The following is a 14,588-nucleotide window of genomic DNA, read 5'->3' as shown; positions in this document are numbered from 1 at the left end:
AACAGGGTAAGGGGGAAGGTTGAATGTGAATTTTTCTTGGTTGCTCAAACAGTGTTGTAGCATTAACAATGTGAGTACAGGCCAAGCCAAACAGACATAGAGCATTTCCAGGTTTCCTAGATTTTCTGCTGTTAGGATTTATCGACAAACTTACACAGCATTTAAAAGCAATTTATAGTCATGCTATGTGAGCCCTATTCCTAAGCACCCACTCTCTAACACAAGCAGAATCTAGCACAAGTTGAAGTCCATCAACTTTTTAACTTCGAAAAAAGAAAAATTGATTTGTAACTATTTGCAAGGATATGAGGGAAGGTGAATGCAAAAACAATGGCATTGAATGGATAAATATTTTGAAGGTTCAATCACCAAAATAAGAGTTAAACCAATCAAGTAAAAATATTGAAACAAGAATATGAAAATGCTAAATCATCCTTAGGATACATTATGTACAAAATAGATAAATCCAAAAGTCCAAACACCACAAAAAAAAAAATGAAGGTCCACAAAATGGCCAGTCTCAATGGAATTCTAGTCATAATCTAAACTGAAAAAAAAAGAGAAAAAAAAAAAAAAAAAAAAAAAACCTCAGAAACTTAATAATGCCAAGAAATTCTATTTAAAAGATAATTAACATAAAAGAAATCCATAAATAAAAACTGCCTTCACCTGCTGGGGAAGGCCATCATAAGATTTAAACTCTTGAATGCCCCAAAATTTGCCCCCTAAACAAAGATGTGATAAAACCAGCAAACAAAAGCTTCTTCATGTTTTGCCCCATCATTTTTTACCCAGAAAAGTTCAGTTGATCCTCATAGCATGCAGTCCGTTCTTGCCGGCAACCTCCGGAAGAAGTTCAGAGGCACGGATGGGAGCTTGTACCGAAACCTCGGGTGTCTCAGCACGTAGATCCCGGAGAGAAGTGCCACAACTTGGAACGGCGTAACATACAGAACAATGGCAGAAACCAGGCAGAAGATCACAAACAATGCTGAAGCTCTCGGGTCGCGCCAACTGAGTAGAGACTGCAGCCTCTCGCCCTGCGTCGCGAGGTCCCCGACTACAGTCTGGATCCTCCCGGCAATGCTCCTCAGCCGATCGTACCTCATCCTCACGATGTCAGCGGGTCGGGAAGTGGGAAACGTGTCGAACTCCTCGTCGAGCTCGTCGGGGTGAGCGGAGTCGGCGTGGGAGAGGCGGGTGTCCATGTGAGGAGGGTGCCTTGGCCTCCATCTATAATGCCAAACTCCAATTAGGAACAGGTAGAGGAAAATTGTGGGAAGAATGAGCTCAGGGTACATGACAAGGATGATGAACAAGATGTGAATTAGAACAGTTGTAATTGGGTTTCTCCAATTGCAAATCTGATCAAACCATTTCCCAACTGCAATCAAGCCACTGAAAACTCCCATGATTCTGAAGAAATTCGCCTTGCTTCTCCTCATACTCCACATGTGGGAGCCTACGTCGAGCATATACTCGACGATCTCTTTTCGCAGCGGGGGCTCGGCACGGTTCAGCCTCATCGAGACGATCTGAGTCGCCTGGTGCCGTAGGCTATCGAGTTGGCTAACAGTCAATGGGTGAAGATAGTGCATTTTGGGGAGGAGGGGATGTGAGTACATGTGCAGCATGTTTAGCAAAGAAGAGCAAGTAAATCTCACAGCCAAATGAATCTCACCCATCTTCTTCACCCCACTTGAGTGCAGAACCAGCAGAGGATATGAATGTGTGTAAACTCGATCGGTTTCGAGCGTAGAAAGGCGAATTCTTACCTTCCCTATCCGTGCATCTTTCGCTGCTCCAGCCTTATCCCCGCCGTGCAGATGGCAGTTGTCGAAAACCCCAATTGTGATGACAGTGCAGGGGTCAAAACCTCCCAAGTGTACTGCTCATTCCACTTGGGCATGAAACTGTCGATGATCGTCCTCGTTCGAACCCACTTCTGCCCGTATTTCGCCACACAGTACGCATCAGTCGTTCCTCGCCCATCTTTCGTCTTCATTGGCATTAGCCCCTGAGCATTCAGAATCCCCAATTCTAACACCCCAATGTGGTTCTTCCACAGTTGTTTTGCGGTCGGTCGGAGATCGCTACTGTAATGTGTCGATTCATCCAAAACATGGTAGCCACCTTCCAAACAAATCCTCATGTGAATCCTACTAGAGAACTTGATTTCCTTCTTCTTCTCCCCTTCAACAACAACAACGTGTTTCTCAAGATTGAACCACTTTGTGTTCACAGGTCTATGGTCCAATCTCCTATCGACATACTGCAGCGGGATTGCACACCGTCCCAAAACCTCATCCTTGTTCGGTGCAACTCGGTCTTCCACACTTAGTATCAAAGGCTCTTCAAATGGTTCGGCCGCAACAAACATCAAATCCTCATTCCACATTGGATTGATAGTTCTAGACTGCGAAATTCTAGTTCTCAAAGCCTGATTTCCAAGTATAGCCTTCACAAAAACCTCTGGATACCGACCCTTATCACTCGGCTGCAGATCCTGAGCTTCAATGATATTCACCCTCAAGTACCAAAGCTTAGCGGAAAGATACACCTTCGACCGAATATTCGCGATCCCATCAGCTCCGCTCACGGTTGCAGCATCCGAATTCCAAGCCTCGGAAAATGCTTCATCTGCCTGCGTTCCCATCCAAACAGCCAACATCAGCTCTCCTTTCACCTTGTCCCCCTTCCTATCATCCAACCGATACCATTGCGGCGCCAGGGGACTATCGGGCGGTACCCTTCTCGGGACCTCATTCATGTCGAAAAGAACCCTCCCCATGAAGTCATCCTTCACAAAATCCTTATCCTTCACAATCACCTCAAGAACCGAAGCCTGAATCCGATCCTTCGAAAGGCAAACACCTGATTCCATTCGGGATTCGACTTCTTCTCGAAATGGCGAGTGGTACCTTTGTAGTTTCCAAGCTTAACCTCGACGTAGGGGTCGCAGCTCCCGGTGACATCTTTCCCGGGCAAGTCTTTCGCCTTGACGACCCGAACGTAGAGGTAATACATTTGCTCAACGAGGTCATAGGTGCTGGCTAGTTTGTCGCCAGTGACCTTCCCCCCGCCCAGATGGGGATTGGTCTCTTTCAGTAAGAAATCCTCTGGTGGAGGCTTCTGCATCATCTTCACACTTTTTGAATGCAATTTTCTCAAACAGACCTAAAAAATAAAACCCAAAACAAAGCTCAAAATTCAAAATTTCCCTCTTGAAGAGCCGAAACATCGGATAACAGAGTCAGAGTCAAGCGGTTGCCGGAAAAATCGGAAGAAAAAATTCAAAAAAATCTCTCCATTGTAATACGGCTTGCAGAACCCAAAACGACGTCGTACGAACAGTTCTCGACTAGAAAATAGAAAACTTAAAATAAAAAATAAAAACATAGAAAAAAAAAGAGTTCAAGGGTGCGTGAGTTCACCTGAAAGCAAAATGAGGGAGGAGAAGAAAAAAATTCCGGCAAGTCTTGAAAGCTTCAGATCTGGAAAGTTCTCAGGCGCTGCAGAGAAATGGGAAAAGAAGAAAGAAATGCAGAAGAAGTGAGTTTGATGAAGAGCCGTAGATCCAAAGAAACAAAAAAGTAATCCGCCACATTGTTTGCTGTTTGGTTGCCGAGAAAATGCCAGATTTTCCCTCATTTTCCAGGGAACCAAACAGAAAAATAGAAAAGTTAAAGGTACCGACCGGCAGCAGTGGTGATCTTCCATGGCATTGCTGAAAAGAGGAAGAAAAAGGAAACCCCATGAGAGAGGAAAATGGAGAGATGGGCCTTCGGTTTTAGAGAGAGAGAGAAGTGGGTTTTTTTGGTTTCCGATGAGAAGTATATACGAAGTGAACTTTATTGGATTTTCCATTTTTCTTTTTAATTTCTTTATAAAATTTTTTTCTGTTTATTCAGTGAAGGAAAGCATGTGAAGGGAGCGTCGGAAGTGTAGTTGGAGTCTGGTGTCGGTCCGCTGGGGCCCACTCGCACGTGTGCAACGGTGTACTTCGCACGTGTGAGTTGTATTTTTCTTGGGTCAACTATGAGCCATTGTGTGCAATGCATGTTCTTCATTTTTCATTTATTGTACGGTCATTTTAAAAATTTCAATACTACCTGCAATTTTGTAAATCTTTTAATAACTATGAGACTCCATAATATTTTGAATAGAATATTGACGTGGTAAAATTTAAAATGCATAATAATTAACGAAGATTAATTTGTTGTAGTACTAATTAATTGTTCTAGGCATGCTTCTAATTGTTCCATAATTCTAGATTTTGTCATGCTGATTTTTTTTTCAAATTTTAATGAACATTTGTAAAATAGTACCCTTTGAAACATTTACGAAAGGTTAAAAATAAATTGAATTTTTTATAAAAAATTTGGACGTTTGTTCAAATGGTACCCTTCAAACATTTTTGAAAGATTAAAAATAAATTGAAATTTTTTAAAGAATAGAGATTTTTTTTTAACAAATGACAAAATGTAGGATACTTTTTGTAATTTAGTCTAAAATTTCAATAATATCGAGATAAGAAGTACATGTCAATTACGACTCAGTTCATATTGGCCATTCAATTTCTACCTTCAACTTTTGATTTTATTGGATTGAAAAAATAAACCTTAAATTTAGGTTAGTGTGGTAATTTTAATAGAAATTCTTTAATCACCCCCTAACTTTAATAGAATAGAATAAAGTAAGAAATTCTAAAATCATTAATATAGTGCAAACTTAGTTCGGTACCAAGTTAAAGTTTGATTAATGCACAAAATTGGTTATAAATAATTTTCCCAAAACTTACCTATTTCAACAAAAGAATCTCATTTTTTTTGTCCGAATCCTATTAATTTCATATAAAAATATATGTTTTAATTTATAGCTCATTTAATAATTTTCAATTATACTCTTATTAATGGGTGAATTCTAAACGTCCCTCATGATAAATTTACTATGATGTGATATACTTTGTCCATTAATAGAAATTTAGATTAGAAATTAGGGCACCCAACAGAAAAAAATTCAATGCCGACTCACTAAATGTCAAGAGTTTATATTCTCACTCAATTTTAACATTCACCAAATAAAATAGTATAATTAAAAATTGTTAAAACATAATGGATTAAATTGAAATATTTTAAATAATAAGGACTAAATTGAAAAAACACACAAATGTCAGACTAAATATTATTTAGCCTGGTATTGGTTCTCATAGAAATTCAATTTTTGCTAAGGTAGTTTTCGTCTGAATCTTAAATAATTTCATACAAAATATGTGTTTTCATTTGACACATATGAAAATACTTTTTTCAACAATTTTGCAAACGAAAACTTATTCAATGATAAAAATTACAACACCCTGGAAAGTTATAGGGCAAAAATTGAAATATTTATCCAAGTATAATGTACAATTCACTGAAATGGAAAGTTTTACCTCCCTAAATTTAGGGTTAAATTAATATTTTTCCTTTTTTTTATTTAGTTCAAATATATATTTTTCGTTCCTCATGTTTTGGTATTTTTTTAATTTAGTGTTTAAAAGTTTCAAAGCTAATCTATTACATTTTAATATTTTTCAATTATTATCTTATTCATTCGTAATTCTAAATGTGGCTCATGTTTATTAGATTTATGATATATAAGTGGTGCATTTAGAGGAGAAATTAAGACACTCAAGAGAAGAACAAGTTGAGATTTATGTCAACTTCTTAAAAATTTGGAGGAATTTTAAATTATGGAAATGATTTCAAATCAATAAAAATAAAATTTTTTATTTGATTGATTGCAGGAAATGAAAAGAAATATTTATTTTATCATCATGTCCTTGTAATTATATATAATTTTTAAAATAATATCCTAACAATATTCCTCTATATTAGAGGAAAGCAAATGATGCCCTCGTTTTCTAGCCAGTAATGACGAATCTTGTATGTGTTCCGAAGAAAAGTTGTTCGGTTTTCGGGGTCTTGAAGGAGCGTGGAAATACATAAAAACTCTAGAATAGAAATGGAAAAGAGATGTAACTCCAGTTCCTTCGGAAATGGTAAGATCAAATATTTTTTTAGTATATATTAAACTATAGGCGGTTCATCGAAGTCTTCTCGGGTGATCGATCGGAAGGGCTTAAGCTTTCTATTATTTAGTAAAGGGCAAATGAGGGACGTGTGCAATAGTTTTCTTTCTTTCTCCCGCTCGATCGCTTCAATGCCTCTAATTTGAGAGATAACTAGAAAGCCTTCTCCCGAATGAGAGGATGTGTACCCTCGGAGGCTCCACTTTGTCGTAGATCCACTTAGGTTTTGTCCCGAACTTCTCCTTGACCCATCCTCTTTGATTCAGATTGTGGAGCATTCAATGCACTTGATGTAGACTACAAAGAAGAGGCTTGCCCGTGGGCTGGGCTAGGAGAGTAGCCACCTCTTCACTCTCCTTCAGTCGATTCTGATACCAATCTTATCTCTTGGAGAGAGGTGCAGAAGCTCTCTCTTTGATTTAGGAGAGCGTTCCACCACTTCGATTGATGTGGGTCGTATCTATAGGGTTACCAGGATAAGGTACCCAACCTTATCCATGTACTACAGACCATTTAGGTTATTATTGGAACATTATCCACTTGTATATCGAATGTATACTGTATATCAAAAATATACACTATATATTAAATATATACTGTATATCAAATATATATTGTTCCGGTTACAGTAAATAACCTTGGATATTAGTTTATTGGAATACGAGTAATGCAAATAAATAATAAGATAACTCTTTATTGAATAAATAATTTGTTCATAAATTACAAATATACGAGCTAAGGGCACCAAACCCAACAATCTCCCACTTGTCCGAAAGCGAGTGAGATGTACAAGTATTACAATGAACTAGGATATACAATATACCCAATAACATCTCCCACTTGCCTTAGACTAAATGATACATGTCTCGTAAACCTAGACTCTCTAGATGACCCTCAAACACTTTAGCCATGAGAGCCTTTGTAAACAGATCAACAATATTGTGCTTCTCCCAAATCTTTCATTTAGAATTGTGTTGCCAGCCAGTTTTTTAATGTTGGTGAGAAAACATACATCATTTCCAATGGTAGGATATCATCAATGTATAAAACTAGGAAAGCTACAGTACTATTAACGACCTTCTTGTAAACACAAGGTTCGTCAACGTTTTGGTCAAAGCCATAAGATTTGACTGCAGTGTCAAACCTTATGTTCCAGGATCTTGAAGCTTGTTTCAATCCATAAATGGATATCTTAAGTTTGCAAACTTTTTGATCTTACCTTGTTCTATTAAGGCGGAGCATCGGTAGTCGGCGTCGATTTTTGGCTAAAATCGGCGCTGAAAACCGACCTAGTTGGTTTCAATTTTAGGAAACCGACCTTTTCTTCAAAGCTCTTTTGCACTGATCGAAACGACTTCAGTTCGGTCGGTCGATTTAGTCAGTTTCCACCAAGAAGCTGCATAAACTGTGAAGGAGGGGAGATGCGACATTGCCCATGGAAGAGAAGTGAGGGAGAGGTCACAACGGCGCTGAACAGAAGAGAAAGGAGGGACACTTAAAATATTGAAGAAGAAGAAGAAAAAGTGAACCTCCCTCCCGGCGGCGCTGTGAACAGAAGAGAAGGGAGAGGAACCTTAAAATATTGAAAAAAAGAAGAAAAAACGAAGATGTAAAGATAAATATTGAAGAAGAAGAAAAAAAAACGAAGATGATGAAAAGATGAAAAAGCAAATACATTGGGAAGCTAAAAACCATCGATAAAAGAAATTTTGAAAACTAAAAAGTAAACTTAAAACAGCTGCTGTTTTTCAGCTGCGCTGCTTTATTGAGTGCTGCTACCAGTTGGTAGCAGCTTTTCTTACTTTTTTTTCCGGTCGGTCAGTTGGAAAGTAGATGTTTTGACCATTCCGACCGACATATCGGTTTTGCATATTGCAAAACCGACTCCGACCATACTATCAACTAAATTGACCGACCGACGTCGGTTTGGTCGGTTTCGTTCGGTCGGATAGGTTTTTCGGACATGTTTGCTCACCCCTACGTTCTATGAATCCTTCTATTGAGACATGTAAATGCTCTCATTAATATAGTCATTCAAAAAAGTTGTCTTGACGTCTGTTTGCCATATCTCATAGTCATAATATATGGCAATCGCTAAAAGAATGCTGATGGACTTTAATATGACAACATGGGAGAAAATTTCTTTATAATCAAAGTCATTCCTGCTGGGTATAACAATTTGCCACAAGTCTAGCGTTAAAGGTCTGAATCTTTCCATGACATCTCTCTTCTACTTGTAGATCCATTTGCAACCTACAGGTTGAAGGGACATTAATCCCGTAGCAGAAACAGAGATCTTGTTCTTTGAATTTTGAGGAACAAAACCCACAAAACCAAGCAAAAATACAGGGGTAAAGAACTTACTTTTGAAGAACCTTTCTTCAAGTGATCACCAACAAACACTACCACTGATTTTCTCGCTATCCTCTGGGAATGACGATCTTGCTTGTAGGAACAACGAATTTGGAATTCAAAAGGATTTTGTTATATTTCTTGAGAGAACTCTACAGGGGAAAAGAAAGACAAGGAAGAACCTCTTTGTTATATTCTGTTTTGCAGAACTATTCTGTAAAACGAACATGACGTGGGGTAACTTCCCCACTCCCCTACAATTTTACAGAGGAGTTTTAATTAACTAAATATTAATAATCAATATATATATATATATATATTAATTAATCTTACTAATCAATTAATTAATTAATAATCTAATTAACAATTATATATAGGCCGTCCATTAGGTTTTGATCTGTACGTCCATTAGGTCCCCTTGTTAGCTCACAACAGGTAAAACAAAGATCAAGTTTCTTGGAAGAATTTGAAATGTTCAAATTGCTCAAAAGATTATATATGTATATTGATACATTACGATATATAGTTAATTCTAATTAAAACTATATATTATGAGAGAAATTATTTGAATGAGATTCAAATGAAATTAATATGAATATGATTCATAGTAAAATTATTAATTATATTAATCAAATAAATAAATAACACTTAAGTATTTATTACCAAAATAGAATCATATTCTATAACATTTCTTTCGTATAACCTATAGTTGTAATGTACATTTTATGTACATTATTTTTTTAACCTATAATTTTACTATGAATAATATTCATATTAATTTCATTTGAATCTCATTCAAATAATTTCTCTCATAATATATAGTTTTATTTTAGAATTAACTATATATCATAATGTATCAATATACGTATATATAATCCCTGGAGCAATTTAAACATTTCAAATTCTTCCAAGAAACTTGATCCTCATTTTACCCGTTGTGAGTTAACAAGGGGACCTAATGGACCTACAGATCAGAAGCTCCAATGATACGAGATCAATCGGTCAAATTCATTAACCGAGTTAATCAACATTCATTAACTACGGGTGACTCCACTAAAGACCCGCAATTGCATTCTTCTCAATACAGAATATTTTCGTGTCCACGGATATACAACCATTAATGACAAGTCAATCCTACACGAGTGCTCGTAACTCAAGCTGGGTTAAATTACTGTTTTACCCTAAGTTACGTCTTACTACTTAAATACCACTGCTCTTCTAATGAACAACCCGATTATGGTCCAACCAATAACCGAAAGTCCCTCTCGGGCCAGTGAGAGGGTGAGGCCCATTGTTCAATTCTCAGAGTCAGCATTTAAGAGAATACTCATCTACTCCTCTAAAGTCGGGAGGAGTGAACTTCATCTTATGAAGTTATGTTCCTAACTCCCCACTTGGTCTCGTCCCCACAATGGTAGGAATGTTGAGTCGGCGACTCGGGCCACTCTCACCCATACAGATCAAAGGACGAGCCTCATGGGCAGGAGTCCATAACTCACTCAGGATTGAGAATGAGTTGCTTGGTCATCCTATGAAATAGCAATCAGTTAGTCAATGGCGTTACATCTAACGATTTGTTATTTTGCCATCCGATCTTATACAAACTCATTGTATAGGATACCCTCACTCGCGTGTCTCCACACGAATGATAAGGTACCCTGCCTTATCCATATACTATAGACCCCTTAGGTTATTCCCGGGACATTATCCATTTGTATATGGAAGGTATATCAAATATATACCAGAATATACACTGTCCCGGTTATATGATAATAACCTTGGGTGTTTAGTTTATTGGATTTGGACAGTACAATGCTATGAATTCAACAACAAATTGATTGAATATAAATTTGTTTTTACATAAATACAAACTATGAGTTTAGGGCAACACACCTAACACGTTTTACCCCATCAAGTTGATCCACAAGCTCCTAGACAGAATTGGAGTACATAGACTCCATTTCCTGATCCACAGCTTTGACCTATCCATCTTTTGTCAATATCTTTCATTATCGGTTTATAAGACAACGAGTCCTCAACGCCATCATCAGGTATGACGACCTAGGATTTTGTTAATCCCACGTTACGGCCAGGTTGAGTTACAACCTTCCCGCTACGTCGAGGCCCTCTCAAATCTTGTGAAGTTTGATGTTAGCTCGATGTACTGGCTCTGTCAACAACCCTTGTTGATGGTCCAGCAGTATCGACAACTCTTGCTGTCGTACTGATAGCTTCATTGGAAATTTCATTTATCACCATTTTACTACGTGGTTTATGATCTCTTACGTGATTTTCTTCTAGGAAAGTAGCATTTGTCGATACAAATACTTTATTTTCATTAGGATCGAAGAATTAACACCTCTTGTTTTCTTTGGAAAACCTACAAATAGGCATACATTTGAACGTGGTTCCAATTTCTTTGGGTTTGCCACAAGCACATGTACTGGACACTCCCAAGCTCTGAAGTGTCTTAAACTAGGTTTACGACCTCTCCAATGTTCAAACGGGTGTTTCAGAGACACTCTTTGATGGAATATTGTTCAGGATATAAACTGCATTCTCTACTGCATAACCCCAGATCGAATCAGGCAATTAAGCATAGCTCATCATTGACCGAACCATGTCAACAGTGTTCTATTTCTCCTTTATGACACACCATTTTGTTGTGGTGTACCGGATGCTGAGAGTTGGAAAGCAATTCCGTGTTCTATCATATAGTCTTAAAATCTTAAGTCCATATACTCACTACCATGATCTGATCGAAGTGTTTTAATGGACTTACCTAATGAATTTCAAATTCAGTCTTATACTCTTTGAATTTTTCAAGAGCTTCAGACTTATGTTGCATTAGGTAAAGATACCCAAATATTGAATAATCATCTATGAAAGAGATGAAATATTCATACTCACCACGAGCTCGAACATTCATTGGACCACAAAAGGTCTGAATGTACAAGTTCTAAGGGTTCTTTGACTCTATAACTCTTTGTTGTAAATGACCTTTTAGTCATTTTTACCCTCAAGTAATGATTCACATACTAGTAAAGAGTTGTTCTCTAACTCACTTAGGAGACCGCTCTTAACCAGTTTCTCAATCCTATTGAGATTAATGTGGTCAAGTGAGGTGCCAAATATGGACATTTTCTTTAGGAGAAATTCTTTGTCTTTTGGAATGTGTTGTTGTAGTTTTAAATAATTCAGTGTTTAGAATTGTTTTAGTTAAAGTTGGTTTTAGTACGTACAAGTTATTTTCTAATTTTGTTGAACAAATTTCAACACCTTTTCTTATAATAAACGCTTCATTAGAAAGAAAATAGATTGACATAGATTATTCAAGTAAGCAAGCAACATAAATTAAATTCCTCTTCATTTGAGGGACAATGTACACATTATCTAATAACATGTATCTACGCTTGCTGAAAAATAACTTGACGCTGCCCATTGCAACAACAGAGATGATCTCTCCGATTCCAACTCTCAGAGACATCTTTCCGGCCTCTAGTTGCCTCAAGGAACTAATTCTCTGTAAAGAAAAGCAAAAGTGATTAGTGGCTCCCGAATCAATTATCTAGACATTCTCCACCAAACATGTTTCTAAAACGAGTAAATCGAATTTACCTTATTTTTCTTTCTTCTTCTCGGCCAAGTACTTCGTGCAGTTCCTCTTCTAGTGCCTTTCAACACTACAGTGGAAACATTTTTCTTGTCTACGACCTTAGCCTTTTTTTTCCTTTTGGGCAGCAGCATGGACAGTTTTATTCCCCTATCTACCCTTCTTCTTCTTGAATTTCTTTAAACACGAAGAAGAAGATCCAGGCTTAGTCCCAAAGGTCGAAGCTTTGTGGAAGTTTTTGTTGGAGGTGATAACATTTGCCTTCCCCTCAGGTCCCCTGTTTTTCATAAGGGACTCGTAAGTCTGGAGCTCATTGAGGAGCGTGGTTAGGTTGTATTCTAGTTTATTCATCACAGTGTTGCTGCGAAACTGAAGGAAGCTCTTCGGAAGAGACTCCATAATAAAACTGACTTGCTAGACTCATTGATGACAACGCCATTCATCTCTGCCACATTGAAGTGGACCATCATACCGAGAACATGTTCCCAGACAGATGTTTTCCCTCCTTCATCCGTAAGTTGGAGATGAATTTGAGAGCTTCATGCATGACTTGTGAGAAAAGTTTTCCAAACATGTCGTACAATGAATCCATGATCTCGAGTGCAGTGATCATGGTCTCATGCTTCTTTGCCAAAATATCAGATATGTTGGCCAAGATGTAGACTCGGGCCTTGGAGTTGGCCTTTATCCTTCTTTCATATGCGTCACGAACAACTTTCGTGGCGTCAAGTCTAACGGCCTCCAGACAGGCCTCCGTTAAGACAAAGTAGAGATCATCTACTACGAGTATGACATTAAGGTTCGTTTTCCACATGGGATAGTTATCCCCAGTCAGTTTATTGGTGTCGAGAAGTGAAATTAAAGACGTAAACATAATTGCTGATAACAAACAAATTATTTACATTAGAACTTTTAAAAACTCTTTTAAACCAATCAAATTTAGCAAATTAAGGAATAATCAACCCTAACAATTAAATAATTTGCAATGATACTTCAATGATTTAGAACAACCGCCACCGAAGGGTAGTCAGTTATTCCTTCACTGAATTGAGACTATCTCAACCAAGCACTATATACTAGGACAACTCTTACCCCTATAATGATTAGCTACCATTTCATTTGGTCCAGAAATCATTAACTAACTTAATAATTTCTTGTAAGTATAGCCCTTTCATTTTGTACCCTAAAATTCTGCCCGACACACCCACCGTAGGGTAGGACAATACCGTCGTAAAAACTTTAGAATCCTATCCATTTATGGAGTTTACCATAGCATTGATCTCATGCAAACACCTTCTGAAAGGGAGGATGCTCCCAGGACACCACGAGGCCGAGCATGAAACCTTGCTTTGCAAACTAATGAAGGAGACCATAGGAATGTTGTCACATGACTTTCTCTCACTTACTTTAAATACTTTCTCCATTCACCTTGATATTGATCCATGCAAACACCTTCTGAAGGGAGGATGCTCCTAAGGCACCATGATGCCAAGTATGAATCTCATAGTGTAAACTTCACGGAGAGCGTGAGGTAAATAGTATATATTATACATATATCGTATATGAAACATACTGGTATGTTATATACATACAGTAATCCTCTCACTAAGTATTTTATAACTTAGGGTTTATTATTTAAGAAAAAAAAACGGCTAAAAACATTTTTCCTTAAATAAAATCATTTTCCCAATAGAACTTATTTAAAGTTTTGACTAATGTTTTTAGTTTATGAAAACAATTTAATAAACAAAACATTATTGCATGCTTTTATAGAATTGACAAATTCAACCCCTAGGTCGGTTCCCAGGTAGAGATGTTCCCTAAACGGTCAACTTAAATACCTTAACCTAGACAGAATCTTGCTAAGACAGGGTTCCTTATAGGCAATATTTTATAATTTTTCTTTAAAGAAAAAACTCTAATCTTATTAGAAAAATTGTAACGTAAGGTTTAATTAATTAATTTAAAACCCTTTTCAAAACAAATTAATTTACTCTAAACATGCAATACTAGCTTTAAACATACATATAACAATTATACATATAATTAAGTTTATAGGCATGCATTCAAATGAAATTCATAAAAACAATATAATAATTATATTTACTAAAGAAATTTCCATGCTCAATGCAAATCATTTTTCCATTAATTAAATACAATTATATTAATTACAAGAAAATTACAACATGCTTCATGTAATATAACACTTATATTAATACAGCTTCACGAGGGCAACTGGACACTCTAGGCAATGTCACAACATTGTGACATTTTATGCAATGCGCATGTAGTTGGGTTAGCGTTTCAACGTGATTTTTTTTTTTCAGATTTTCGAACTCAACCTCGAGTCTTCTCCTTCAACAGTGAAAATTCTGCCTAATAGTGGCGAAAAACCTCCGAATTCATCCAGCAGGAATGATGATTTACAACATTAAATGCCCAAACACCCCGGGAACTTTACATTGATCCAATCAAATGAATTTTGTAAATCTAAATGCCAAAACCAATAAACATCCAATTGCAAAACTCATAAACCTTAAACATCAAAATGCA

At 37.0% G+C, this 14,588-nt stretch overlaps 1 protein-coding gene and 1 pseudogene across 1 annotated transcript; both read right to left on the bottom strand.

Annotated features, from left to right (window-relative positions):
• Positions 1-416: 416 nt before the first annotated feature.
• On the bottom strand, positions 417-3,180 carry LOC148207887 (FT-interacting protein 3 pseudogene; annotated as a pseudogene).
• An 8,570-nt stretch (positions 3,181-11,750) lies between these two features.
• Positions 11,751-12,909, bottom strand: LOC111022074 (uncharacterized). The gene is made up of 2 exons (XM_022299236.2): positions 12,508-12,909; positions 11,751-11,945 (listed from the first exon to the last, which is right to left on the bottom strand). The coding sequence occupies exons 1-2, from the start codon at positions 12,907-12,909 to the stop codon at positions 11,751-11,753; spliced, it is 597 nt and encodes a 198-aa protein (XP_022154928.1).
• Positions 12,910-14,588: the final 1,679 nt, after the last annotated feature.

Source organism: Momordica charantia, unplaced genomic scaffold, assembly GCF_013281855.1.
Source record: "Momordica charantia cultivar OHB3-1 unplaced genomic scaffold, Mcharantia_2.0 BLBB01000037.1, whole genome shotgun sequence".
Classification (NCBI taxonomy): domain Eukaryota; kingdom Viridiplantae; phylum Streptophyta; class Magnoliopsida; order Cucurbitales; family Cucurbitaceae; genus Momordica; species Momordica charantia.
The sequence above is the reverse complement of the archived record's forward strand: the minus strand, read 5'-3'. Positions and strand labels throughout refer to the sequence as shown.

Excerpts from the sequence above, each read along its gene's own strand:
- LOC111022074 (XM_022299236.2), bottom strand. The coding sequence starts at position 12,909 with ATGTTTACGTCTTTAATTTCACTTCTCGACACCAATAAACTGACTGGG. Across the intron at positions 11,946-12,507 it reads TGTCTGGGAACATGTTCTCG|AGAATTAGTTCCTTGAGGCA; the intron begins GTATGATGGTCC and ends TTTTCTTTACAG.